The 27124-nt window shown below is 35.9% G+C and overlaps 1 protein-coding gene across 1 annotated transcript in view; it reads right to left on the bottom strand.

The window, feature by feature from the left end:
- LOC150076369 (uncharacterized) overlaps positions 1-27124 on the bottom strand; it is a 265264-nt gene that overhangs the window by 114542 nt on the left and 123598 nt on the right. Inside the window, exon 7 of the mRNA XM_090388089.1 lies at positions 18114-18204. Within this exon, the coding sequence (XP_090244215.1) occupies positions 18114-18204 (91 nt within the window). The remainder of the gene's footprint in view (positions 1-18113; positions 18205-27124) is intronic.

Genomic DNA, 27124 nt, shown 5'->3' with positions numbered 1-27124 from the left:
AATGTGATGAAATGGAGTGCACACATGATAGCTTTGCTCAAACCCAAGGAATATACACTGCATATTCATGCCAACAATGCATTTTCTGAAGCTGTTGGTTTTGCTGATTGTGTATTTTGTTTTGGTTACTGTTTCTTATTTTGAAACATCACTGGGATAGTACTACATTTCATGCTGTTCAAAATATGCACAGCATAAAATGCAATATTATGTTTCAAAATCAATGGCAGTCAAAAACCAATATAATATAAGAGTTTAATTCATAAAGATGAAGAGGAGCTATCTTCATGTTTTCTTACCCATTTTATACATGTTTATTTCCCAATTTTATGCATGATATGTACTTTCCTATTTTATGTATTTTTGCTATTTTTTTTATGTTATGTACCAATTTGTTATAATCTTTTGTGTACATTACAGATTTGTTATAAATAAATAACTAATGTTCAAATTATAGATGTTTTTCTTAAAAACACACAAACAGAATTTATAATACTCTTCTGTGCTTTCATACATTGAAAAATTATAAATTTTGAAATTAATTTTAAAATATTTGATTTTTTTTTTAATATAATACAATTATACACAGTTTATTATAAACTTATGTTTTCATAATAACATATATATAATTTAAAATGTGTACTTGAAGCAATACACAATGAAATATTGTTGCTTTTCCTGACAATCATCACTGGTTGATCCTTGAAAAAGTCACTATATACAATAACATATTTTGTACCTGGTTTTCATATATGCTTATTTCTTGCAGATATTCCTATCTTTTTATTTTCAAGCATATATTCTTATATATATATATACACACAGGGTGTCTCAAAAATACACGGCAAAACTTCAGGAATGAGTTCCTCATATGTAGAATAAAAACATTTCATATCAACATTGTTCCGGAAATGCTTGGTTTCCGAGTTTTGAAGTCTGTCTATGACACTTAACTGCTCACATCACCTTAGAGTAATTGTTCAAAATGTCCACTTTCTGCCTGAATACAGGCCTCACAGACGTCTCATGCAGGGCTCCCACTCCTGGGTTTTTCCACCCAGATCTGGGTTTTTTGATTGTCATCTGGGTTGATAGGTTTTTTTCACAAAAATATCTCATTATCTGGGTTTTTTCGGTAATTTTTAATTTTAAGTCAAAATTTATTTTTATTTCTTGTAAATACAATAAAATTTAATACATTTAATAACAGTTTAACAATTTTCTTAATTTTATATTCTAACAATACTGATCATAATTTGTAATATCTCAAGTGCTTGTACACAATACTACAAATGTAAAAGGATTTCAAAGTTTTCACAGGGTTCTACACTATGATTTTTGTTCGTGTTTCGCAGCCTATTGAGCAGGCGGTCTTTACTGCAGTCTTTCGTGATCGTTCGTGGTATTATTGCATTATTTGGTGTGATTTTTACATTTATGCGTGTACTACATACAGTGATATAATGAATTTAAATTGTAGTGACTATTTCTATTTTATGTTAATGGATTAGTGATTTATTTTTTATTTTATAGAACATTTTAAATAAGATAACTGCTAATTAGCCATACCCACAATGTCTGAAACTTGTTCTCCACAGAGAAAGAGTAAACGGTGGTATACTCAAAATTTTAGAAATTAATGGTTAGAAGATCCGGAATTAAAGGATTGGTTGAAAGAAGACAGTAATGAAAAAGGTGCGTCTTACTGTATTTGTTGCGAAATGAAATTAAAGAATGCCAATAAATCGATGTTACTAGTGCATAAAAATACAGTTAAACATAAAAAAAGTGCAAATATTGCTAAGACAAGTTCAATGTTAGACACGTTCTTCACAAAAAGTAAACCTACGGAGAATGAAAAAGTAGCAAAGACAGAGTTAACAATTGCTGCACTAATTTCTGAGCATAATATTCCATTTGGGCAATGTGATCACCTTATAGAAGCATTTCATGATAGCAATATTGCAAAACAAGTTCAGATAAAGGCGACTAAAGTCTCTTATCTTATACAAGATGGCATAGCCTATCACGAAAAAATATACATTTCTAACATATGCAGAAACAACAAGTTTTCAATGATAATAGATGAAAGTACAGATTTATCTTTATCGCAAATTCTAGCTGTTGTTGTTAGATATTTTGATATTCAAAAACTTGATGTTGTAAATGTGTTACTTGACACTGTTTGTGTCGAAAATGGTACTTCAGAAGGGCTTTATCAAGCTGTAAAAGATCTTTTCATAGAAAAAAACATTCAAATAAGTAATCTCGTTGGCTTTGGAAGTGATAATTGTGCCACTATGATGGGTACTAAGAGTGGGTTCCAATCATTGCTAAAAAAGGATATACCACCAGTATTTATAATGGGATGTGTTTGCCATTCTTTTGCATTATGTGCTAGTCATTCAGTCAAGGTACTACCATCATATCTAGAAATATTTATAAAAGATATCTCTTGTTATTTTTCCCGTAGTAGTAAAAGATTAAACGAGTTCAAAATGATTCAAGATGTCGTAGATACTGCTAAGCATAAAATCCCCAAATTAGCACAAACACGTTGGTTATCCCGTGGCAATGTAATAAAAATTATTATTGAGCAGTGGGATGCGTTAGTTCTTTATTTTCAGTCTCAATCAAAAATTGACAAAATCGATGGTGCAGGGAATATTTACAATACTATGATCACCAAAGGAACTAAGCATATGTTGTTGTTTTTAGGATATGTACTGGAGAAAATAAACTGCCTGAATATTGAATTTCAATCTGAGCATTTCAGATTGCACTTACTTCATTCAGTGGTTTCAATTGAGTATAAAAATATTCTTAGTTTTTTCATAAAAGAAGAAGTCATTACTTCGTGCAAGCTGGTTGAAATTGATCCAAGCAATGCAATAAATCATAAGCCTCTGAATAAAATATATTTGGGAGGCCGCTGTATGGCCTTATTAAATTCAACACCACTTGGTGACAGTGAAAGCAGGTTTAAAAATGATTGTTTAAAATTTCTTGTCGAACTTTGTATGGAAATCAGAAAAAGATTTCCTCTAAATGATGATGGAATTATCGCCAGTCTCAATGTTCTTGACCCAGCAGTGATACATGATCGTGCCAATTCACCATCCTCAATTTTCCATTTAGCAGTGCAGCTCCCTCACCTTGTTTCTGAAGAAAAACTAGATCTTCTAGATGATGAATGGAGATCATTTCGTTTAAATCAAGACTTAGATTTCTCTTACAAAACCATCCCTGAGTTTTGGTATCTGTTACGTAATGTAAAAGATGGCTTTAATACAGACAGACCCCGGAATATCCATTTATTTATATTCTAATCTACTTATATATATATATATAGATAAGTAGATTAGAATATAAATAAATGGATATTCCGGGGTATGTCTGCCAGAGGCAAGAGTTGATGATATTGTTACATGCACTGAAACTAATGACAATAAGTGAAAGCGATCTGCAGATTTACTCAACAAGTACAGGTCAATGTTGAAAAAAAGTCACGAGTTAGGGTTGAATGTGAACGCGTCTGCAATTCTGCCCAGACCCGATATGAGGGAGTATAGAATGAGTGCTTGTCAATCAATTCGGCCCTGAAGTGATTGTGCAAGGCCCAAGGGGTAGAATTTATTTGAGCCTGGTCTGGGCTTGTTGACAGGAGAGACTGCTTCCACAGGGATGGGGTACACTTAAATAGAAAGGGTGCAAGAATATTTGCTGATGCTATCGAGGCAGTGTTAGGTGTTGTTGTTGTTATTTGGATTTTAGGTGCATTAGCAACTAAGAGGGGCTTAGAGGGGGAACAGGTATCCTGTGTGTTATCAGACACTCAGCCTAAAACACTGATGGATCCAATATCTCTCTATTACAGAAGATTTAGGAGAAGTCCAGTTGGCCTGCCTCCCTAAAATCCACTCATGCACACCTTCTCGATGGTAAGCCCTGTTACGTCACTTAGGTGGCAACGAACGTGTAGAGTGTTCTCTTCAAGACGCCTGGTCAGCGTGAAGAGGAAAAGACCAAACCCTCCAGCATATGACAGCACAACAATACAAATGGCCCTCAGTCCCCAGAAGCTTTCACTCTCCCTCTTACGGCAGCGAGAGGATCAGAGTGGAAGCAGAGGGTGCTAAGAATCTCTGGGTACGACCAGGCTGCCATGCACGCAAACTGAACTTGGCCTGTTATAACATAAGATCACTCATCGGTGAAGACAGGATATTAGAGCTGGAAAAGGAATTAGAAAATGTGAATTGGAATATCATCGGTTTGGCTGAAACAAGAAGAAGAAATGAATCATTTATAAGTTTATCAAGTGGAAATCTGCTGTACACCAATGGAAACAGTGAAAGGAGTGAAAGTGGAGTTGGGTTTCTGGTCCATAAAGATTTTAAAAACAACATTTTGGAATTCAAAACTACATCATCTAGGGTGTCAAGACTAATATTCAAGATTTCTAAGAGGTACAAGCTAAAGATTATAATGATTTATGCACCAACATCGAGCCATGATGATGAAGAGGTTGAAGAAATGTACACCGAAATTGAGTCTTCTGGATGAGCAGAAAACCCACTACATATTATTATGGGGGACTTCAATGCTAAGGTTGGAAAAAGGCAAAACAGCGCAGAAAGAGGAACTATAAGAAATTTTGGAATTGGTGAAAGAAATAAAAGAGGTGAAAGACTTGTGGAATTTGCAGAATCTCAAGGACTGTCAGTAATGAATACTTTTTTCAAGAAAAGGGTGAACAGAAAGTGGACATGGAAGAGTCCAAATGGATTAACAACTAATGAAATCGACTTCATCCTCACTAACAGAAGATATATTGTGAATGATGTTACCGTCCTGAATAAGGTAAATGTTGGAAGTGATCACAGAATGGTAAGATGTACACTTGATATAAATGTAGGAAAGGAAAGGAAAAAACTGACTCGAGTAAATAATACAAAGGTCTTTGAGATAACAGAGGAGGAGAAAAAGCAGTATGTACTGGAACTTAAGAACAAGTTTGAGTTTCTGCAGACTGCTCAGGACCAAGATATTGACGAGGAATATTACAACTTTCTGAAAGTGATAAAGCCCAAGAAACCTATAGGGAAACAGAAATCCAAAGAAGAAAAAATTAGTCAAGAAACACTTGTCATGATGAACCAAAGACGACAAATGAAGAGCAAGAAAAACTGACAGGGAGAAAATTGAGTATACTGAGTTATGCAAAGCCATTAGAAAGAGACTCAGGGAGGACATAAGAAGATTTAACACAAGAAAAGTAGAACAAGCATTAAGGGAAAACAAAGGATTTAAATCAGCAGCCATGAGCATAATACAGAAAGACAAATGATACTGAAACTGGAGAATAGCGATGGTGTACTTATAAACAGCAGAGAAGGCATAATTCAAATAGCAGAAGACTACTATAGAGAATTATACAAGGAGCGAGGGAATGACACCAGCAGAGGAGAACATGGATTGCAAAGTAGCAACACATACGACATACCCGATATTCTTCCTGATGAGGTAGCACATGCATTGAAGAAAATGAAGAGTCGGAAAGCCCAGGGGGAAGATGAAGTTACTGTAGAGTTGTTAAAATTGGGAGGAAGAGACATAACACAAAAACTGGCAAGGCTCTTCACAAAGTGCATTAGAAAAGGTGTGATGCCTAAGCAGTGGAATAATGCAATCATAGTTTTGCTGCATAAGAAAGGAGATAAATCAGAAATTGGAAATTATAGACCAATTAGCTTGTTATCCCATATCTACAAGTTGTTCACAAGGGTCATTACTAACAGATTAGAAAGAATACTTGATGAGAATCAACCGAAAGAGCAAGCTGGCTTTAGGACAGGATACTCAACTATGGATCACCTTCACGTAATATCACAGCTAATGGAGAAAGCAAATGAATATAAAACACCATTTAATGCCTGGCATTTGTGGATTATGAAAAGGCATTTGACTCCATACAGCATAAGGCAATGTTTCGGGCACTGGAAAGACAAGGCATAGATACTCCATATATTATGATTTTGAAGAAAATATATGAGAGTGCTACATCCTTTATTAGACTAGACAAAGACAGTAGGAAATTTAAAATTGAGAAAGGAGTTCGACAAGGAGACACAGTATCTCCGAAGCTGTTTACTGCTGCCCTTGAGGAAGCTTTCAGAAGATTAGACTGGTCGCAGAAAGGAGTCAATGTGAACGGAGAGTACCTAAACCATTTACGATTTGCAGATGACATTGTGGTCATAAGCCACGATCCCAAAGAATTAGAGGAAAATCTTAATCAGTTATGCACAGTTAGTAAGGATTCTGGACAAAAGATGAATATGGCTAAAACAAAAGTAATGATGAACAAGTATGCCACGGAAAGGGAAATAATGATTGAAGGAGCAGTAATTGAAAAGGTGGAGTCATATACTTATCTGGGACAAGATATTAGCTGTAATAATGATAAATGGCTGGAAGTCAAGAGAAGAATAAATTTTGGATGGATAGCATTCAGGAAGTATAGTCATATACTGAAGAGCAATATCCCAGTCTGTCTGAAACGTAAAATAATGAATCAATGTATACTCCCCACCATAACTTATGGAAGTGAAACTTGGGCACTCACCAAAAGAATGGAAGAGAAGCTAAGAACTACACAGCGAAGAATGGAACGAATTATATTGGGAATCAGACTGTTAGATAAGAAGAGAAACACATGGATTAGGCAGCAAACTCAAGTAAAGGACATTCTTATCAAAACTAAAGAACTAAAATGGTCTTGGTTAGGACACACAGCTCGAAGACATGATGAAAGATGGAGTAAGAAAATAACAGAATGGTACCCAAGAGGAGCTAGAAGAAAACCTGGAAGACAAAGGCGGAGATGGATAGATGAAATTCATGAGTTTTTGGGTAGTAAATGGATGGCCAGTGCTCAAAACAGAAGGAACTGGAAAGTTGCTGGAGAGGCCTTCATCCTGCAGTGAATTGAAAATGGCTGATGATGATGATGAGCAACTAAGGCCATATTGCTCCGGGGATATGTGGTGGTCATTTCCTGACCTTTCCATATCCTCTGTATTTGGTGGGCATGGGCTCAAACACCAGTCTAATCAAGAAGTATATGCTACCCACTGCTGCTCCTGCCCACCTGGCTACGGAGGCACCACAGTGTTAGGTGGATCAGAAAACTGCTAGCTTGGGAGGATACACAGACTAAAAGGTTAAAAGTGGCCGCAGGCAGAGGCAAAAATGATTCTTGCACTGCTTCTATTAGAATGAGCAGCAGCATTGAAAGCAAGGCAATGGAGATTTCCAGGACTGCTGGGAGTCATAGTGGAACAAATAAATACATGGACTGTGTTAGGGTGACTTAGAGTTGAAACAGGTGCATGTATACTTGCATGTACACCAATGCTAGGAGTACAGTTAATAAATTTGATGAGCTTGAAATGCTGGTCAAGACACCAAAGGCAGATATTGTTGGGATATCAGAGAGGTGGTGTCACACAGATATAAGCAGGGCAGAATTGGAATTTAGGGAGTACAATGTGTACATTTCTGTACAAAAGAGGAGGTGTTATGCTGTTAGTTAAGAAACACATAAAATCTAAGGAAGTGCATCCAATTGATGTTGGTGGACAATGCAATGTTAAGTCTGTTTGGTGTGACATAAGCACTGGGAAAGAAAAAAATGAGTAGGTGTGTGTTATAGGCCTAATCAATGTGATGAGTACAATGGGCAATTGTGCAAGGAAATAGAGTGTGCGCAAGTAAATCAGAATGTCTTATAATGGGGGATTTTAACTTACCAGATATTAACTGGAACTTGTGGATTGGTCACTCGCACACTAGCAGGACTTTTGTGGATTTATTGGATGACTGTTTTCTACAGCAACATGTTCAAGAGGCAACCAGAGGGAGTAATACTCGATCTGATTATCAGCAGTGATTATTCATGCATTAAGAATTTGCAGATAAAGGAACCACTGGGTGATAGAGATCACAATGTACTGGTGTGGGAATTACTTAAAGATGTAACTACCATCAAGGCTAAAGGAAAGGGCTTTTGCTTTTGTAAAGGTGACTACAGAGGTCTCAGACAGTTTTTAAATTCTGTACAGTGGGATTAACTAATGATGTTACCAATGTTGAATTCTGAATGGGAAGTCTCCAGGGACTTAATTTTGGAGGCTACTACTTTTTATTCCAACTAAGAAATACTGTTCAAGGTTTAGGACTAAATGGATGTCAGATGAATTAATGAGGCTCGTTGCAGAGAAGAAGAATTTAAGGGATGCATATGAAATATCAGGCGACACAGAAGCCTGATACTTTCATAATCAGGTCAGAAAGGAGGTTAGGCAGGCGAAGGCAGATTACGAGAAAATTTTGGCAAAGGATGCAGAGAAAAACAACAAAGAGTTCTTTACTTATGTAAACTCTAAAAGGAAAGGCATGAATCAGATTGGGCCATTTAACATAGATGGGCTGACTATTTATGATCATGCTCAGGTAGCTGATAAACTGAATGAGTATTTTGCATCTAAATTCACACTTGAGGAGTTATTCAATGAGGGGAGTGCCAGAAGTTTATCAAACTAATAGGTAGCTAAGTGATTTTGTAATAACTGAGAGCAAAGTGGAGGAGAAATTGTTTGAGTTAAACATAAAAAAGACACCTGAGGTGGAGGGGATCTATCCAGTTATATTGAAGGAGGCCACAAAGGAAGTAAGCAAACCCTTAGCCATAATTATGAGAGAGTCCTTGGACTCAGGGGAGGTCCCCATGGACTGGAGGTGTGCAAATGTATCACCAATTCACAAAGGGGGGTTCGAAAGGTGACAAGTAATTATAGACGTGTCAGTTTAACTTGTGTTTCCAGGAAAATAATGAAATCACTGGTTAAAGAAGCATTGCAGGATCATCCAGAAAAGACTGCAGTAACAGTTAAGACAAGCATGGGTTTGTCAAAGGGAGGTCTTGTCTGACCAACTTGATTGGATACTATGATGTGGTCACAAAGGAACTGAATGCCAAAAATAATTTTAATATCATATACTTGGGTTTCAGGAAAGCTTTTGATACTATTGCTCATGAAAGACTGCTGTACAAATTGGAGAGGGTATGGCGTTAAAGGTAAGTTGCTACAATGGATAAAGGGATGGTTGAGTGGGAGACGACAGAGAGTGGTAATCAATGGACACTGCTCTTTGTGGTTAAATGTTATTAGTGGAGTTCCCCAGGATTTTGTGTTGGGCATATTGTTGTGTTGTATATTTATCAATGATATTGATGAAGGTATATCAAGTTGAATGTCCAAGTTTGCAAATGATACAAAGGTTGGCAGGGTTCTTAACGACAGTAAAGACAGTATGCTACTCCCACTGGATCTAGATAAGTTGGGCAAATAGGCTGAGAATTGGCAACTGAGGTTTAACAACGACAAATGCAAAGTACTGCATATGGGTAGCAATAACCCAAGAGAAACGTACCAACTGTGTGGTACTACACTCAGGGAAGTGAAAAGTGAAAAGGACCTGGGAGTAATTTTGCAGTCAAATATGAAGTTCGCTGAGCAGTGCAGACGGGTTTCCAGGGCAGGTCATGGAGTCTTGTCAATGATTTATAGGAATTTTGCTAGAAGGGACAGGGAGGTGATTATTCCGTTATACAAGGCAATGGTCCGGCTACACCTAGAGTACTGTGTGCAGGTCTGGAGGCCTCATTTTAGGAAGGATGTAGAGTTGCTAGAAAGAGTACAAAGAAGGGCAACAAGATTGGTGACCAGGAACAAAGGGGTGCTCTTACCAAGAAAGGCTTAAGTTCTGCAAATTGCAGTGCCTGGAGAGTAGGCACCTGCGAGGTGATCTGATTGAGGGGTATAAGACCTTGAATGGGATGAGTAAGCTGAATGCGGATGGGGTTCTTCCTCTTGTTCAGATTAAGAACTTGAGTGGGCATAGATTCAAATTGTGGAAAGACTTGTAGAATAGATTTGTAGAAATTTGCCTTTATCCAGTGGGTAGTTGATTGGTGGAACAGACTTCCATCTTTTGTTGTGGAAGTTGATAGCCTAAATATATTTAAAGCTGAGCTGGACAGACATTTGGAATCAATGGAGGAATGAAATGGGAGGTTTTTTTTTTTTTTTGACTGAGGCTACATAAGCTTGCTTTCTTGCATCATATGCCTCTACTAATGGTAATGGAAGAATGCTGACCACATCAGATGTATTAACAATGGAAAAATTAAATAGGTACCTGTAAAATAAAAGTAAATAAAAATAAAAATACATATAGTACTTAATGCTGTAGATCCAATGATTTTAACTTCATCATCAAGGGTCAGCAGCTAAAACCAATTGAAATATAGCAAGAAGCAAGGCCTCTGTTTCTGATGTGAAATATATGTAGCAAGAGGTAAAAAAAAGTAGGCTGACATGTATTTCATAGCTCATATTTCATGTATATTTCACAAGAAAAGGAATAAAAAACGTATCAAATCTAAAACAAAAAATAAAAATAAAAGTAAAAATTAAAATAAGATTAAATAAAAAGAAATAAAATAAAACAGCAAGCCACCCAAGAGGAATTTAAAAACAAAAGTAATGTAAAATGCAGACGAGAGGTTATAAACAAAGGCAGACAACTTACTGTGGCAAGCAGGAGCCGGTGAAATGGGCTGAGGGGAGCAAATGTCAGCCAAGCTGTACTGGTGAACCAAAGAAGCTAGCAAAGACCATACAGCCTGGCAACTTTAATGTATGTTTCACATACAACTGAAGTTTTTGGCATGATGCCAACAATATAATACTGAAAGAAGATCACAAAAGTACATTTCCTTGTGTTGGTAAAATTGACTGCTGTACAACTGACCATATGTACATAAAGAGCTAAGACAGAAAGTTCTATTTTTAAAATTATTTAAAAATATAAATCCAGTTGAAAATAATGGATTTTAATTTTTTTTAACGGAAAAAAAAAGTATAAATCAATTTTCAACTTGCCCAGTTTAAGTTAAAAAAATTAGTTGCCTTCACAGATTACACACCTGTTGAAGGGTTAACAAACCCATGCTGTGATTTCCATACAATTCTATTCTTGTTAAGGTGATCCTGCAATAGTTCTTTAGCCACTGATCCATTATTGGTGTACTCCTGGTATTCCCATCTCCAAAAGCTTCTTCATGTGTGAATGTAAATGCAAAATATTTATTTAATTAAAATTTAATATTTAAATTAATTATATATTTTTTTAAAAAGATTTTTCAAAAACCCGAATAGGATTATTAGCTGTTATCCATTCATGTCTAGTGGGCCAATTCTGTTCATCCTTTTCCTTCTGGTGTTAACATAAGCAAAGAATTCTCTGCTACTTTTCTTTGCATTCTTAGATGAGGACTTATAATCTGTTTTAACTTGCCTCTCCTCCACACAGTGATGCGACTGCAAACTAGGTTGCACTTGCTTAGGATTCCATGCCCCTACTAATTTATAATCATTATATGCATTTTTCTTCTCTGCTAGTCATTATTTCATCTGAAAGAAGGTCTACAACCATTAGACCTACACAACCATGTAGGTCAAAACCTTGAACAATATCTCTTTTTTGGTATAAAAATCTTAATATCTTCTATGATTACTTCCCTCAATGCTTCCCATTTAGAATTTGCAGTTGTTAATATCGCCGGTTGATCCCAATGAAAGGATTAAAAAAAAAAAAAAAAATGCCTAAGACCACTATAGTCACCCTTATGAAGGCAAAATCCCTTTCCCTTCCTCTTGATAGTTATACAAAGGGTACTAGGAAAGTTTTGCAATATGACGCAACAATGAATCACAGGAAGCTGCTTGTTGCTGCATGTTGAGACATGTTCATATGTGCATAGTAGCCGCCGCGCCAAGTCGATGGGCTCAGTTATTCATTAATAGTGAGAGTGTAAAGTGCTTGCGATGGCATCATGGTCACGAAATGAGATAAGGACAGTTTTGCGGTATAATTTCGTGCGTGGTTTAACCATAGACCAGTGCATAGAAGAAATGACTCTTGCTCTAGATGATGATTGTCCACATCGTACAACGATATTCAGGTGGTATAGAGAATTCCAAAGGGGAAATTTCACTCTGGAGGATTCGGAGAGGCCGGGAAGGCCACGAACGTCAGTTACGGAGGAAAACTTTACTGCTGTGAGGAAAATGCTTGACGAAAACAGGCGAGTGACCTACCAACAGATAGAGGATACTTTGGGCCTAAATGCACCAGCAATTCGTTCGATTCTGCAAGATCATTTGCATGTGAAGAAACTTTGTTCTCTCTGGGTGCCGCATCAACTGACTGAAGAGCAGATGACACGACGTGTGACTTGGTGCCGGGAGATGTTAAAACAGTTTGATAAGGGACAATCTCGGTATGTGAACAACATCGTGACAGGTGACGAGACTTGGCTGTACTATTACGATCTGCCGACCAAGGCTCAAAACAAAGTTTGGGTCTTTGATGATGACGACACACCCGTAATTGTCAGAAAATCCCGATCTCTAAAGAAGAAAATGATAGCTGTATTTTTCAAATCGAGTGGAATTGTGGAACGTGTCGTTTTGGACACGCAGAAGACAGTCACAGCTAAGTGGTATACTGAACAATGCCTGCCTAAAGTCATTGGATCTATGAAGAACCTGCGGCCAAAGTCAAGAATGGACACCTGGTACCTCCATCACGATAATGCTCAGCTCACCGCGCCAAAGCCTGCACCGAATATTTGACCACGACAGGACTGAAACTTCTCGAGCACCCTCTCTACAGTCCAGACCTTGCTCCCTGCGACTTTGCACTGTTCCCGCATGTGAAAATGAAGCTAAAAGGGAGGCAGTTTTCCAGTGATGAGGACCTTCTACGAGCTTGGGACAACGAGTGTGCTTTACTCCCTAGTGAAACTTGGCAGAACTGGTTGAAAGATTGGTTTCGGAGGATGGAGAGGTGTATTGAATGTAGAGGAAATTACTTTGAAAAAATTAAATAAACAAAGCTGTATTGCAAAACTTTCCTAGTACCCTTTGTATCTTTAAACATCACCATCAGGCATTTTCAATCCACTTCAGGATGAAGGCCTCTCCAGCAACTTTCTAGTTCCCTCTGTTTTGTGCAATGGCAATCCATTTACTACCCACAAACTCATCAATTTCATCTGTCCTTCTCCAGGTTTTCTTCTAGCTCCTCTTGGGTACCATTCTGTTATTTTCCTAGTCTATCTGTCATCATTTCTTCGAGCTATGTGTCCCACCCAAGGCTATTTTAGTTCTTTAGTTTTGATAAGAATGTCCTTTACTTCAGTTTGCTGCCTGATCCATATGTTTCTCTTCTTATCTAACAGTCTGATTCTCAAAATAATTCGTTTCGTTCTTCACTGTGTAGTTCTCAGCTTCTCTTCCATTCTTTGGGTGAATGCCCAAATTTCACTTCTTTAAACATATCCCATATCAATATATTATGATCACTGCCAGTAGTTCCTTTATCTGGATATTCTTAATGTATGATGGGTCACCACTGATAATTAGATAGAGATTGTTTTCTCTTGTGGCCTCTCTAACATGCTACTGCAGAAAAGTCAAAACAATAAATCCAGAAAATTTCTGCTACTGTCTGAGTGACCAACCACAAGTTCCTGTCTGCACAGTTATCGATTATACTCATCATCATCATAGTCATTTGACCTATAGCACACTCCTATTCTCAGTTTAGTTTTCTCAGTGCTCATGTCATAACTAACTGACTCAAAGTTGCACTAACCACCCACATCATCTGGTTACACTACCTTAGATTCTATGAAATTGTTAAACAAGAGTATTACTCCCCCACCCCCTCCATCCTTATACGCATTGTACTCACCATATTTAAATTCCAAATCGCTTATGCCTGAGTGGTGCTACGTTTCCTATATCCTTAGTATGCCCACATTTGCTGACTTACCAGTACTTCAAATTCATAAAACATAGATATAAATATATGTATACAGAATTAGAAAATTAAAGTATGTAAAGTACCATGAGAAGCATAAATGGAGAAATAAAGAATAAAATTATGTAAATAAGCTTGATGTGGGCCAAGAGTCCAAATAGCACATAACGGAATCAAGCAAACAATGGACTTTAAAGAGAGCAAAAAACTAGGCTAGTCAGTTACACAAATGAGAAAAGGTAATTGCACTGACTTGTAAAAATGTTTTAAGTCCTTCAAAAAAAAAAAAAATAAATAAATAAATAAAGCATTATACATACATAAATTTATTAGTAAATTAATAAGAGGAGTTTACCTCAATATAGTACGTGGAACACTTCCGTATGATACCCTCCAGAAATTAAAACGGAAAAAACGAAAAAATCGACAACTTACCGGTACATTAAAGTAAAATATAAATAATTAAAGTAAAATATAAATAATTAAATAATCAATTTAACACAATTCAAAATCAATTCAAAACAATTAAAATTCAAATTAACGCAATTAAAAGAATCTAACGAAAATATTCAAAACGATTTTCCTTCCTGAAGCTGACAATGCTTTTCGACCGACTGTCGTGATCACAGGAATGAAAATTACCGAATCCGGCTAAACCTGCAACTTAAATAGTGATTATGTGTCTTCACGCATGCGCGTAAAGGTCCACGCATCGGAGATCAAATATGGCCGCCGAACATTAACAGAATTCTCGTGTAATTTAATTTCAACGGTTTCTGCAATTAATAGTCGCGTATAATTACGTTGAACGTTAAGTATTTTGGCCTCATTAAATAAAAAAGTATGTTTTTCGTTAATGGCATGAAAGGCTAATTCTGACGCTGCTGAACGAGAAGCACGAACTGAGGCTTCGTGTTGATTTACACGGATATTAAGAGAAAACCGCGTCGAACCCTGATAAGACGAGTCGCAATCACCGCAAGAAATGTTGTATACTAGATCATTAATTTGTGTTGCGAACGCCGAAAGAACCGAGCGATTGTTCAGTATAGTGTGTAACTTCCGTATAGGCCTCGCTATAATTTTAAATTCGGTATCTTTAAAGAATCTGTTAAGCTGTTTGTGCCACTGTTCAACATATGGGACAGAAATAAAGTATTTTTTGATATTATTATTGTTGATTGGTGCAGTATTTTGTATCTTATCCTTAGCTTGTACCCTAATTCGATTTATTGTGTTAATGGGATAACCCCTGTTCAAGAATCTGCTAGTTAATATTTGTATTTCTGAGTCTAAAGCAGAATCCGTCGTTGAATATTTATAGGCATTTAGAAATTGATTAAAGATAATCGATCTTTTGTAGGTGAACGGGTGGTAGCTATTATAATGTAGAAGCATACCGGTGTTTGTGGGTTTTCGATAGATGCTAAATTGTATTTTGTTCGAGTCCCGGGTAAGCGTGAAATTTAGAAAGTTTAATGACTTAGTATCCGTATCTTCCCTTTCCAATGTAAATTTGAGTCTAGAATGAATATTATTGAACGAATGTAAAATGTCTTGGATAGTACTACTATCGGTAATAACTAGAACATCGTCTAAATACCTCCCATAGTATGTGATACGGGGACGAAAAGGTGTCAAATGTATCTGCTCAATCGTTGAGAGATAGATCTCTGACATTAAGCCACTCAGGCTCAAACCCATTGGTAATCCAAAAATTTGTTTGTACACCTTGTCTCGAAAGGTGATGTAGTTAGCCTCAACTAATAGTTTAATTAAGTGAAAAATCTCCTTTATAGGCAGCTTCGTATAATTAATCGGTGTCGAGTTTTTATTTAACATATCCCAAATAATATCTAATGTGTATTCAACGTTTACATTCGTATATAATGAGGTAACATCTAATGAGAATAAATTGTCATTGTCGCCGAGTCTACAGTCTTTAAGATTATTAAATAATCTTATTTGGGATATGTTAAATAAAAACTCGACACCGATTAATTATACGAAGCTGCCTATAAAGGAGATTTTCACTTAATTAAACTATTAGTTGAGGCTAACTACATCACCTTTCGAGACAAGGTGTACAAACAAATTTTTGGATTACCAATGGGTTTGAGCCTGAGTGGCTTAATGTCAGAGATCTATCTCTCAACGATTGAGCAGATACATTTGACACCTTTTCGTCCCCGTATCACATACTATGGGAGGTATTTAGACGATGTTCTAGTTATTACCGATAGTAGTACTATCCAAGACATTTTACATTCGTTCAATAATATTCATTCTAGACTCAAATTTACATTGGAAAGGGAAGATACGGATACTAAGTCATTAAACTTTCTAAATTTCACGCTTACCCGGGACTCGAACAAAATACAATTTAGCATCTATCGAAAACCCACAAACACCGGTATGCTTCTACATTATAATAGCTACCACCCGTTCACCTACAAAAGATCGATTATCTTTAATCAATTTCTAAATGCCTATAAATATTCAACGACGGATTCTGCTTTAGACTCAGAAATACAAATATTAACTAGCAGATTCTTGAACAGGGGTTATCCCATTAACACAATAAATCGAATTAGGGTACAAGCTAAGGATAAGATACAAAATACTGCACCAATCAACAATAATAATATCAAAAAATACTTTATTTCTGTCCCATATGTTGAACAGTGGCACAAACAGCTTAACAGATTCTTTAAAGATACCGAATTTAAAATTATAGCGAGGCCTATACGGAAGTTACACACTATACTGAACAATCGCTCGGTTCTTTCGGCGTTCGCAACACAAATTAATGATCTAGTATACAACATTTCTTGCGGTGATTGCGACTCGTCTTATCAGGGTTCGACGCGGTTTTCTCTTAATATCCATGTAAATCAACACGAAGCCTCAGTTCGTGCTTCTCGTTCAGCAGCGTCAGAATTAGCCTTTCATGCCATTAACAAAAAACATACTTTTTTATTTAACGAGGCCAAAATACTTAACGTTCAACGTAATTATATGCGACTATTAATTGCAGAAACCGTTGAAATTAAATTACACGAGAATTCTGTTAATGTTCGGCGGCCATATTTGATCTCCGATGCGTGGACCTTTACGCGCATGCGCGAAGACACATAATCACTATTTAAGTTGCAGGTTTAGCCGGATTCGGTAATTTTCATTCCTGTGATCACGACAGTCGGTCGAAAAGCATTGTCAGCTTCAGGAAGGAAAATCGTTTTGAATATTTTCGTTAGATTCTTTAATTGCGTTAATTTGAATTTTAATTGTTTTGAATTGATTTTGAATTGTGTTAAATTGATTATTTAATTATTTATATTTTACTTTAATTATTTATATTTTACTTTAATGTACCGGTAAGTTGTCGATTTTTTCGTTTTTTCCGTTTTAATTTCTGGAGGGTATCATACGGAAGTGTTCCACGTACTATATTGAGGTAAACTCCTCTTATTAATTTACTAATATTATTATCAACGTAGAACATATTGAGTATTTCAGCTCTGATTCATACTATCTACATAAATTTAATACATCAAAACAGTTATTAAAAGCAGAATACTTTGAATAATACATTATCAAGGGCTAGCACTATTCAATTTCACCAAATAACAATTAGCTGAAGTTATTACTTTCTGATTGTTATCTAACAGTTAATCTTAAAGATAGGCCCCACAGCCATAGTGTAAATAGGTAATACACTTCTAATTTAGTAGTTTACTGGTAGAATAACAGCTAGCCCAATAGATAGCAGCTAGAATAATTATACAGAAAATATAAAAATAAAAGCCAAATTCTATATATAAAGGAAGGGAAGGAAGAAGTAGGAATGTTATAAGTAAATGCTAAAATTAGGATAGAAATGGCACTCCAATTTCACTCAAATTGCTCTAAGAATACAAGAATAAAAAGTTAGAAACAGAAAGTAAAAGGCTTAAGTGAAGAGTTACAGTGTCTGACAATATTACTGTTATTTTATTTTACATTACTTTACTTGCTTCCACTTTGTCTTAAACTAGCTTGATAATTAATTAATTATAGTGGTGCGTGTGTGTGTGTGTGGGGGGGGGATATGAAGAGTTATGAAGAACTCCTTCCCACACATTTCTATTTCTTCCATTCTATAAAATACTGACCTGAAAGATGATGTCTTCTTCAAAATAGACTGTGGCTGCGATATTGGCTCTGGTAATGGTATATCACTAGGAAGGGGAATCTGAGATGGAACTGCAACAAAATGGACCCTTGATATTATATATACTTCAAAAAATAAGTATGATAATAAATTGGTTTTGACCATACAGATGGCCTGAATGCACATGGTAAAGATACACATATAGTTTGTGAAAGCATGAAAAACAGAATACATCACGAGAGTGTAATGGAACTAATGAGAAACAGGATTTGTCCAAAGATGTGATAACCTTATCCAGTATAATGATCCATTATCTGTGCAAAAATTGCCAGGGTGAATTATGCAATATTTCATAAGACAGTTAAAACTGTGAATGTACAGGTAGTTCCCAACTTTACGAGTTAATTCGTTCCCAGTGTGAGCTCGTAAAGCAGGAATTAATTTCCCATAGACAATGTTAAAAACAGGGTTACGTTCTCAACAATGAAATTAGTTCGCTAATTAGTTTATGTTTAAACAATGATTTATCCAAAATGAAAAAGTAGCCTGTAAAATCAGACAAATTATAACAAAGATATTATTTACGACTTATAAATATTAAAGAACGTTTATTCTTCATCATCATGGACTAAATGCACACTCGTTGATCACTCATCATTGGCTCGACACTCGCTGGCCAATGAGGAGTCGTCTTCTTCAGAAATGCTTCAAGAGGTGTTTGTTTCCAAATTATCACTTTTCTTTGTAAATTTCACAATAGCATGCATAAGCATTTTTTAACAGCACGCACAAATTGCAACTAATATGATACGCACAAGTGAGATTGCAACTAACATGATTCGCACAGAGTAACAAGTTTACAAAGCTTAAAAGAAAAGGAATGAAGAGAAGAGTCTGAAAATTTATTTGTTTTTTATGTGATTGAAGATTTCATTGAAGGGGAACACAAAGGGCCTGACGTAGCCCAGTGGTCAGGAGTGAGAGTGCATAGCACACGTTCCTTGAGTGGACCGGGATTCAAGCCCATGACTACTAAATATGATAAATATTTGTATTTACAATTTATTGTAAACTGTACTGACTTGGTTGTCGTGCCTGAGTATAAACAGAAAATAACATTTCACCATAATAACGTAAAAACTACAGTACGTTTCACCATAATAACGTAAAAACTACAGTACAAAAACTACAGTGCGTTTTTACTAACGTAAAAACGCACAATTACAGCTATCAGTATTTTCGCAAATTCAACAACAAAAACGGGTTTACTACCCGTTTATAATTGATTGCACTAACTGAAAAGCCCAATAAAACAGAAAATGCAAATCGTTTTTATTGTTTTATGGTTGTGACCTCCAGAAATGTGCTTTAAAAAAATATCACAAAGGCATTCAAAATTGATTCTTACAACAGAACCATAATTATGATAACAATGAAAGTGTAGGGAATTTTAACAATTTCAATTGATAACTAATACAATTCACACGACAAAAATGACCGTTTAGAGAGATGAATTAGTTATATGGCGAAAATTTCAACTTCCAAGGTCTTGGAATCAATAACTAACAAACAATGTTATTGGGTTCGCATTATGATATTTTCACAATACGATGATATGTTTGGAATGGATTAATATCGTAAAGCGGAGTACATCATACTGTATAGCTTTGAGCATGGTTTGAAATGCAGTACAGTGGATTCCGGTTATTTGGGCCACCGGTTAATCGGGGCAGCCATTTATTTGGGACAAATCTTAAAAAACAGAACCCAATCGAGAAAATAGCCAGGGTTTACTTCGTTTAATTGGGACAAAATGCCATTTAATCGGGGCAGGAGACCACAGCACTGGAGATTACCCCACGACTGTCTCCGACCGTACCACGTAGTTCGGTCGGATTTGTGGAGGTCACAACCATAAAACAATAAAAACAATTAGCAGTCAGCTGTTTATTGGGCTTTTCTGTTAGTGCAATCTATCATAAATAGATAGTAAACTCCATCTTACTGAATTTGCGATAATACTGACAGCTGGAATTCTGTGGGTTATTATGGTAAAATGTGTTTACACTTCCATGGAATCTTCAATCATATATAAAAAAATAATTTTCAGAATCTTCTCTTCATTCCTATTTTTAAAGCTTTGTAACTCGTTACTCCGTTCTCACTTGCACGTATTGTGTTACTTGCAATTTGTGTGTGCCGTGTTTTTTGTTATTGATTGCTTATCTTTTTGCGGTTTTAAATTTTAACCCCCACCCACAAATGTCAGTGAACAAAAATGTCAACTAGTTTAGTCAGTATGTACATATTACAGTACGTATTAATTATTTCGATTATCACGTATATTCTTCCGAATTTCACGTATCATTTAATTTTTTTAATTGGTAAGGTAATAAAGGGTAAATTTGTGCTTAATATATCTTTACTTTTAAAGCCTACGGATAATATTCCTCCTATTTTCCTAATTAGAATCACTGTTTAACAGAATTAAAATTCAGTTCACAAATGTGATCACAATGACCGGCACTTACTACACATTGCATAGTGAACGGTACTTTACTATGGTAAGTTCGTCGTAACGTGATTTGATTGTACAATGAACTAATTGTTCAGCTCACAAACGTGATCACAATGACCAGCACTTACTACACATCGTATAGTGAACGGTTCGTTGTAACGTGATTTGATTGTACAATGAACTAATTGTAAAAGGGTGGGCTTACATTGTATTTTTAACTATTTACGTGAAACTTCGGATAATTGGGGCAGTCGCTTAATCGGGCCAAAATGCACTAGTCCCAGTGTGTCCCAAATAACTGGAATTGACTGTATTTATGAATGTTTAACATTCATTTTTCGCAATTAATGTTCATATTTTCGATTTGGTTGATACTTCATACTTAAAAAAAAACCTCGTAAACCCCCGGAACTCGTAAAGGGAAACTGACAAACATTTGCATTATTAGAAATATATATTAAACAGAGATGTCCAAACCCAATGCAGGAAGGATCAGCTCCTGAAATGATTCTTGCTAGAGATCAATCATGGTGCCACCATTATGGAGCACCATAATTCTGATAATACAGGTATTATAAGAATACTTAAATTATCAGAGACGAAGAAGTACGGTCATAGTATATTCAAAAGTTCCCAGAATCACATGCTTGTATTTAAATGGTTTGCTCTACAGCCATAAGGTTTCAATGGGATGTTGACGTTCAACTTGGTGTGCAAGGAACTGGCTTTACCACTTCACTCACGGCTGATTATCATTAGTAGAGGCATTTGATGCAAGAAAGCAAGCTTATGCAGCATCAGCCAAAAAAAAAAAAAATAAAGTAAAATAAATAGCATTAGTAGAGGCATTTGATGCAAGAAAGCAAGCTTATGCAGCATCAGCCAAAAAAAAAAATAAAGTAAAATAAATAGCATTAGCATTAGTACAGGCATTTGATGCAAGAAAGCAAGCTTATGCAGCATCAGCCAAAAAAAAAAAAATAAAGTAAAATAAATAGCATTAGTAGAGGTTGCAGGTTGATTGATTGCAGGATGTTGCAGTTCGAACAGAATGCTAACATGAGGTTCTTTAAACTTGGGAAAAGTGCTACAAGGATGCTGCAAACATTACAGAAAGTTTATGGAGATAATACTTTGAAGAAAACAACAGTTTACAAGTGGTTTAATCAGTTTAAAAACAGACAGGAAACACTGGAAGATGAACCTTGCAGTGGATGCCCTTCGTCACAAAATGGCAAAATGTCATGAAAGTGAAATAACTTGTGCAAAATGATCAGCAACTTCATAAGCAATCTCAACACTTGAGATTGCTTATGAAGTTGGACTGTCTGTAGGCTCAGTGCACACAATCCTGATGGAAGATTTAGAGTTGTGTCATGTATATGTAAAGTTTATTCCACGCTTGCTGCAGGACAATCAAACCAGACTACAATAAAGCCATAGCAGGTGATGTGTTCAAAAAATCTACACAGGATTCGGCCTTCCTAAGAAAAGTGGTCACTGGGGAAACGAGTTGGCATTTGCTTATGATTCCATAACCAAGGTGGAACCATCCAAATGGCCTCCAAAAATGTCCCCAGGCCCAAGAAGCCACATGTAACAAAATCCAATATCAGTCATGCTGATCATTTTTTTCAAAGAGGGCCTATTGCACCATGAATTTGTGACTGGGGAAAAGCTTTACTGTTGCTTAGTACATTGGGGTTTTGACATGTTTGCATGAGAACGTGAGACAAAACAACCTCAAAAATGGCAGGATAGCTAGACCCTGCACCACGACAATGTGCCTAATCATATGGCAATGGCAGTTCAGCGTTCCTTGGCTGCAAAAAAAGTCACTATCATGCAGCAGTCTCCCCCAACCATCTGACTTCTGGCTGTTCCCTAAACTGAAAATGTGGCTTCAGGGTCAACATATTGCTACAGATATGAAGTTTTCTGAGCAGTGCAGGCGGTCTGCAAAAGTAGCTCATGGTGTCTTGTCAATGATATACAGGAATTTTTCTAGCAGGGATAAGATTATCCCCTTGTATAAGGCAATGGTCAGGCCACACCTTGAGTATTGTATACAGGTCTGGGGGCCTCATTTTAAGAAGGATGTAGAGCTGTTGGAACGAGTACAGAGAAGGGCAACAAGATTAGTGAATGGAACAAAGGGGGTGCTCTTACGAAGAAAGGCTTAAGTTTTGCAGATTACAGTTTCTGGAGACTAGGCACCTTGAATGGTTTGAGCATGCTCAATGCTGATGGGAGGTCAAGCAATAAAGTGCAGCAAATGCATTTGAGTAGCATATGGTCCAAATCAAAAGACTGTTAATTACAGTTAATGATTGTGCATATTGTCAAAAACATTAGTCCCTGTGGTTCAAGCCTATACAAGTACTAAATATGATGATGTTCTTGTATTCACCCTATGTTGGGAATTCCTCTGACCATATATAGTCATACAGGAGCATAAATAAAAAATTTATTTATAAGCCAGATCTATGATTCCTTTTGGTTCTGATGGAATATAGCATACCTTTGCATGTACACATTCAGAGGCTATTGAGATCAGACATGGTAGGAAGCTTTGGAATATCCTGCACACTTTGTTCAAATTTACTTGGTGCTGTGTATTCTACCATGGCTTTGGAAATGGTGGAAACTAGATGGATGTTCTTGGAATTGCAACTAAATGGAATATTTTCTGTGATGTATATGCATCCTTGATAGGCCCTGAATGACTGCAGTGATGCCAAAACTCTACTGGATATTGGAAGGAATTCCAGTCAGCCTGATCAATATTTTATTAGGATAACTTTAAGGGAAGACACAATTTCTCAATAAGTAAGAATGCCATCACAAGGAAATAATAACATTATTACTTAATGGGAAAAGAAAAGTGGTTGACTGAAGTACCTGCACTAAGAGTAGATCTTTTCAATAAGTAAGAATTTATGAATTTAATATCTTTGTAATTCATAAATTTTGTAATTTATGAATTACAAAGATATTTGTAATTCATAAATTACAAATATTCTTACTTGATGGTTATTCAATGAATTGCTAATCTGGATAAACAAAATTTGCAAAACTTGCTGATCTCCTTGGAAGAATTACCATATTTCACCATATTTGCATATATTTGAAAAACAAATTCAAAGCTTTTACTCATCATATAATTATTTCACTGCTACTGTCACACTCATCATTACTGATGTTATAGTCTCAACTTTCACTTTCTTCAAAGAATGATCATCCTCAGAGCCATCTAAGGGCAATGCCGATACCACATTTCTTGAAAGGAAGGTATATATCAACTGTCTTGTGTTTCACTAACTCTTGCTAATTTTCACCCATTCACGTTCAATGGGAAATTGTTGGTCGTTTTGTCATTCCAATGGTGTCAAATTTAGATTTGGTGCTGCCATCCACTTAATCCACTCCTTGTGCAAAAATTGAACTTTTTAAAGCCTTGTTAAATGATATGTCCATTGGCTGCATTTCTCTAAGGCTTCCTGCAATTCCAGGAGGCCTTAGAGAAATGCAGCTATTCACACAGAGCTATCTCAGCATGTTTAATTCAGCAATTACCCATTTTTGATGCCTCTACTGCAGTGATTTGAAATGGCCATACAATACAAGGCTATCCCTAGCTACAGCTAGAGATAAAGATATCACTGCATGCACCTAGTATACCTTCAGACCATAAGATGCAGAGGGATTTCAAGCAACACTTTTAAGGGAAAAAAATACATCTAATAGTTCAGAAAATATGGTTTAGCTAGTTTCCATCATGTGAAATTAGGACAGTCTGATTGCTGGATGAGATCCACATGTCAGAGCCTCTACCAACAATTGGCTGTGGTGAATGAGATCACTTTCTGATGTGCCTGAAGAGACCTGTTGTAACAAAGGGGGACCTTCCCTATTTTTGCTGTTGCCTTTATTTCTGTTGGTACTCATAGCATTTTGTTGAATGAGAAATGCTTCTATGAATCCCTTCTGTTTAGGTGTCAAATTACAGGGGCTCTGAGATTGAGGATCTAATTTTCAGTTTAAGAATAGAGTGCAACTGCCTGTCATGTTGCTGCCCTTTCTTATGACTTTAGCACACTGTTGTTTATTAATAGCAATGTAAAGATAAAACTGCAGTTTATGTCACTTAATTGTGTGAACAACTTAATTACCTTGTTGATGATATTTCAAAAGGAGAGGGAAGGTCAGTATGGAACAGCGGGAATATCTCGTTTAAGTTGGAGGGGTTTTCAAAGTTCAATAGGTTAAAAAAATCAATTTTGCACTCTTGCGTAATACAGTCGAAGCTCTATATAATGACCCTGTAGGGGAATGAGAAAAACAGTCGTTGCATCAGAAAGACATTATATCGATCATTCATAAAATCGAAAACAAAACAAGTAAAAGTTTGAAATTTTAATGTAATGCTACTAATACAATATAGTATTATCTTATTTATAACATGTACTACAATATTAAACAAGAAAAATATGATTGTAAATTTTAATGGAATCTGAAATTTCAGATTCCATTACGTCTGCAATGAGCTCCTCTTCATTTATGCATATCCTGAAACATTCAATGTCCATATCCACTTCTGCATAATCTTTAAAGCTTAAGTTTAGGTGAAGATGCACATGCTCAAATATTTCTTCCATTTATCGGACTGTTCTTCACAATTAATAGAGGAAGCATGTGAAACTTCACACACTGCATCATTAAAGGTGGTAAATCCAGCATTTTTGAAGCATTTGGCAATCACTTTTTCATCAATAGCACAATTCTGTTTATTAGCATTCTTCAGTAGTTTTTCTTAAACAATTTTCCTTTTTCACCACAATTTTTTGAAAGACAGGCCATAACGAGTCTTAAATTTCTGGAACCATTCATCTGAACTTTTAAATTCTTCAATATCCATTGAATGTGCAAACAATTCAGCCTTAACTTTTAAAACATTACCATCTATGGCAGTGATTCTCAAACGGTGCAGCACGGCACACTGGTGCACTGCAAAAGGTGGCTAGGTGTGCCATGAATATTATGAAAATATATTTTAAAAATGAGAAGAAAACCATTTTTATAGAGATTCATTACATCCATGATCAATTAAAAGCTAGACTAGGCCCCCAGGGTAACGGTTATTACTGTACACGGCTAGCAAGCAACGTGACCGAGGAGCATTACTTGCTAGCTTAGGATGCTGGTATATATTTTTAATTTGTACATGAAGTGCACCAGAAAATTTTTATATGTTTTACAGAGTGCCACGAACCAAAAAAGTTTGAGAACCATTGATCTCCGGGAACATTTTCTGCATGCATCATCATCAGCCATTCCAAAAGTACCTTTTCAAGATCCAGATACTTTGCCTTTTATGCTCGAATCCTACCCAGTGCAGCAGATTTCTCTAAACTTTCAATCTTTTTCCAATCTTTCAGAATAGTGAACAGAGCACTCTTAGGAATTCAGAACTGTTTGATGTCAGCCTTAGAATGCACACCATTATCTACAGCTTTCAAAATCCAAATTTTCTTCAATTGGCAAAGCCATCTGCTTTCTTGGAGCCATACCAATAAATATACACTAACTGACTTCTAGATGATGTTCATTTGACTACAGCACTGCGAGAAAAGAGCGTGGGAAATCTTAAAGATGATTTCTCACAGTCAGGCTGCAGTTACTCAATATATTTGAAGCATTGTCATTTTTAAATGCAAATATTGTAATAAGTAAGTGAAAATTCATATTAAGAAGTAGAAATTTATGGTCATTATAGAGAAATCCTTTTACTTTCAAGGTCATTATACTGAATGTAAAATAGCATTAGGTTAATCAGAAATTGGCTTGGACCAACCACACAGGACGTCATAACATATTGGAGCATTAAAAAGAGGGTTGCTATAAAGAGATTTGACTGTATAGTAAAGTATATTTCACTTTAAGAAGAGAAAAATGGTAGTTTATATATTATTATCAGAAATCTGTTATAATTGTATATTTAGTAGATAACTAAAGTTCAGGACTGCCCTATCCTTGATAGTAATTCATCTATGGCAGTGCCTCCCAAACTGTGGTCCCATATGAAAATAGTTGTGGGACTTTACAAAACAGCTTTTTACATATATTAAATTTCATCAAACATGCTATTAGGATGCAAATACATATCACTGTATTTAAAAAATAGTTAACATATTTGCATAGTTAATTTATACCTAACGCTTAATTCATCTAGTATTCCACTTAAGCCCTAGCTATACATTAAATATGAGAAAATTGACAGCACTTTAAGACCAAATAACTATAAAAATCTTTTAACTGTATATTTGCATAGTTTAATATTTTTTTGTGGTCTGTCATCCTACCTCAAACATAAAGTGATTAACACCAGAAACAAGCTAGAAAACATTAATTTTATGGAACTCTGCATTTATTGACTGGCCTTTCTCTGTAGTTCACTATCATGTGAATTCCAAATTTCCAGTGCTTTGTTCTTT

The sequence above is a fragment of the Mastigoproctus giganteus genome, chromosome 13 (genome assembly GCF_048544385.1).
Source record: "Mastigoproctus giganteus isolate SK-2022 chromosome 13, ASM4854438v1, whole genome shotgun sequence".
In the NCBI taxonomy this organism is placed as follows: domain Eukaryota; kingdom Metazoa; phylum Arthropoda; class Arachnida; order Uropygi; family Thelyphonidae; genus Mastigoproctus; species Mastigoproctus giganteus.
Note: the sequence above shows the minus strand (reverse complement) of the source record. Positions and strands in the feature narration are given on the sequence as shown.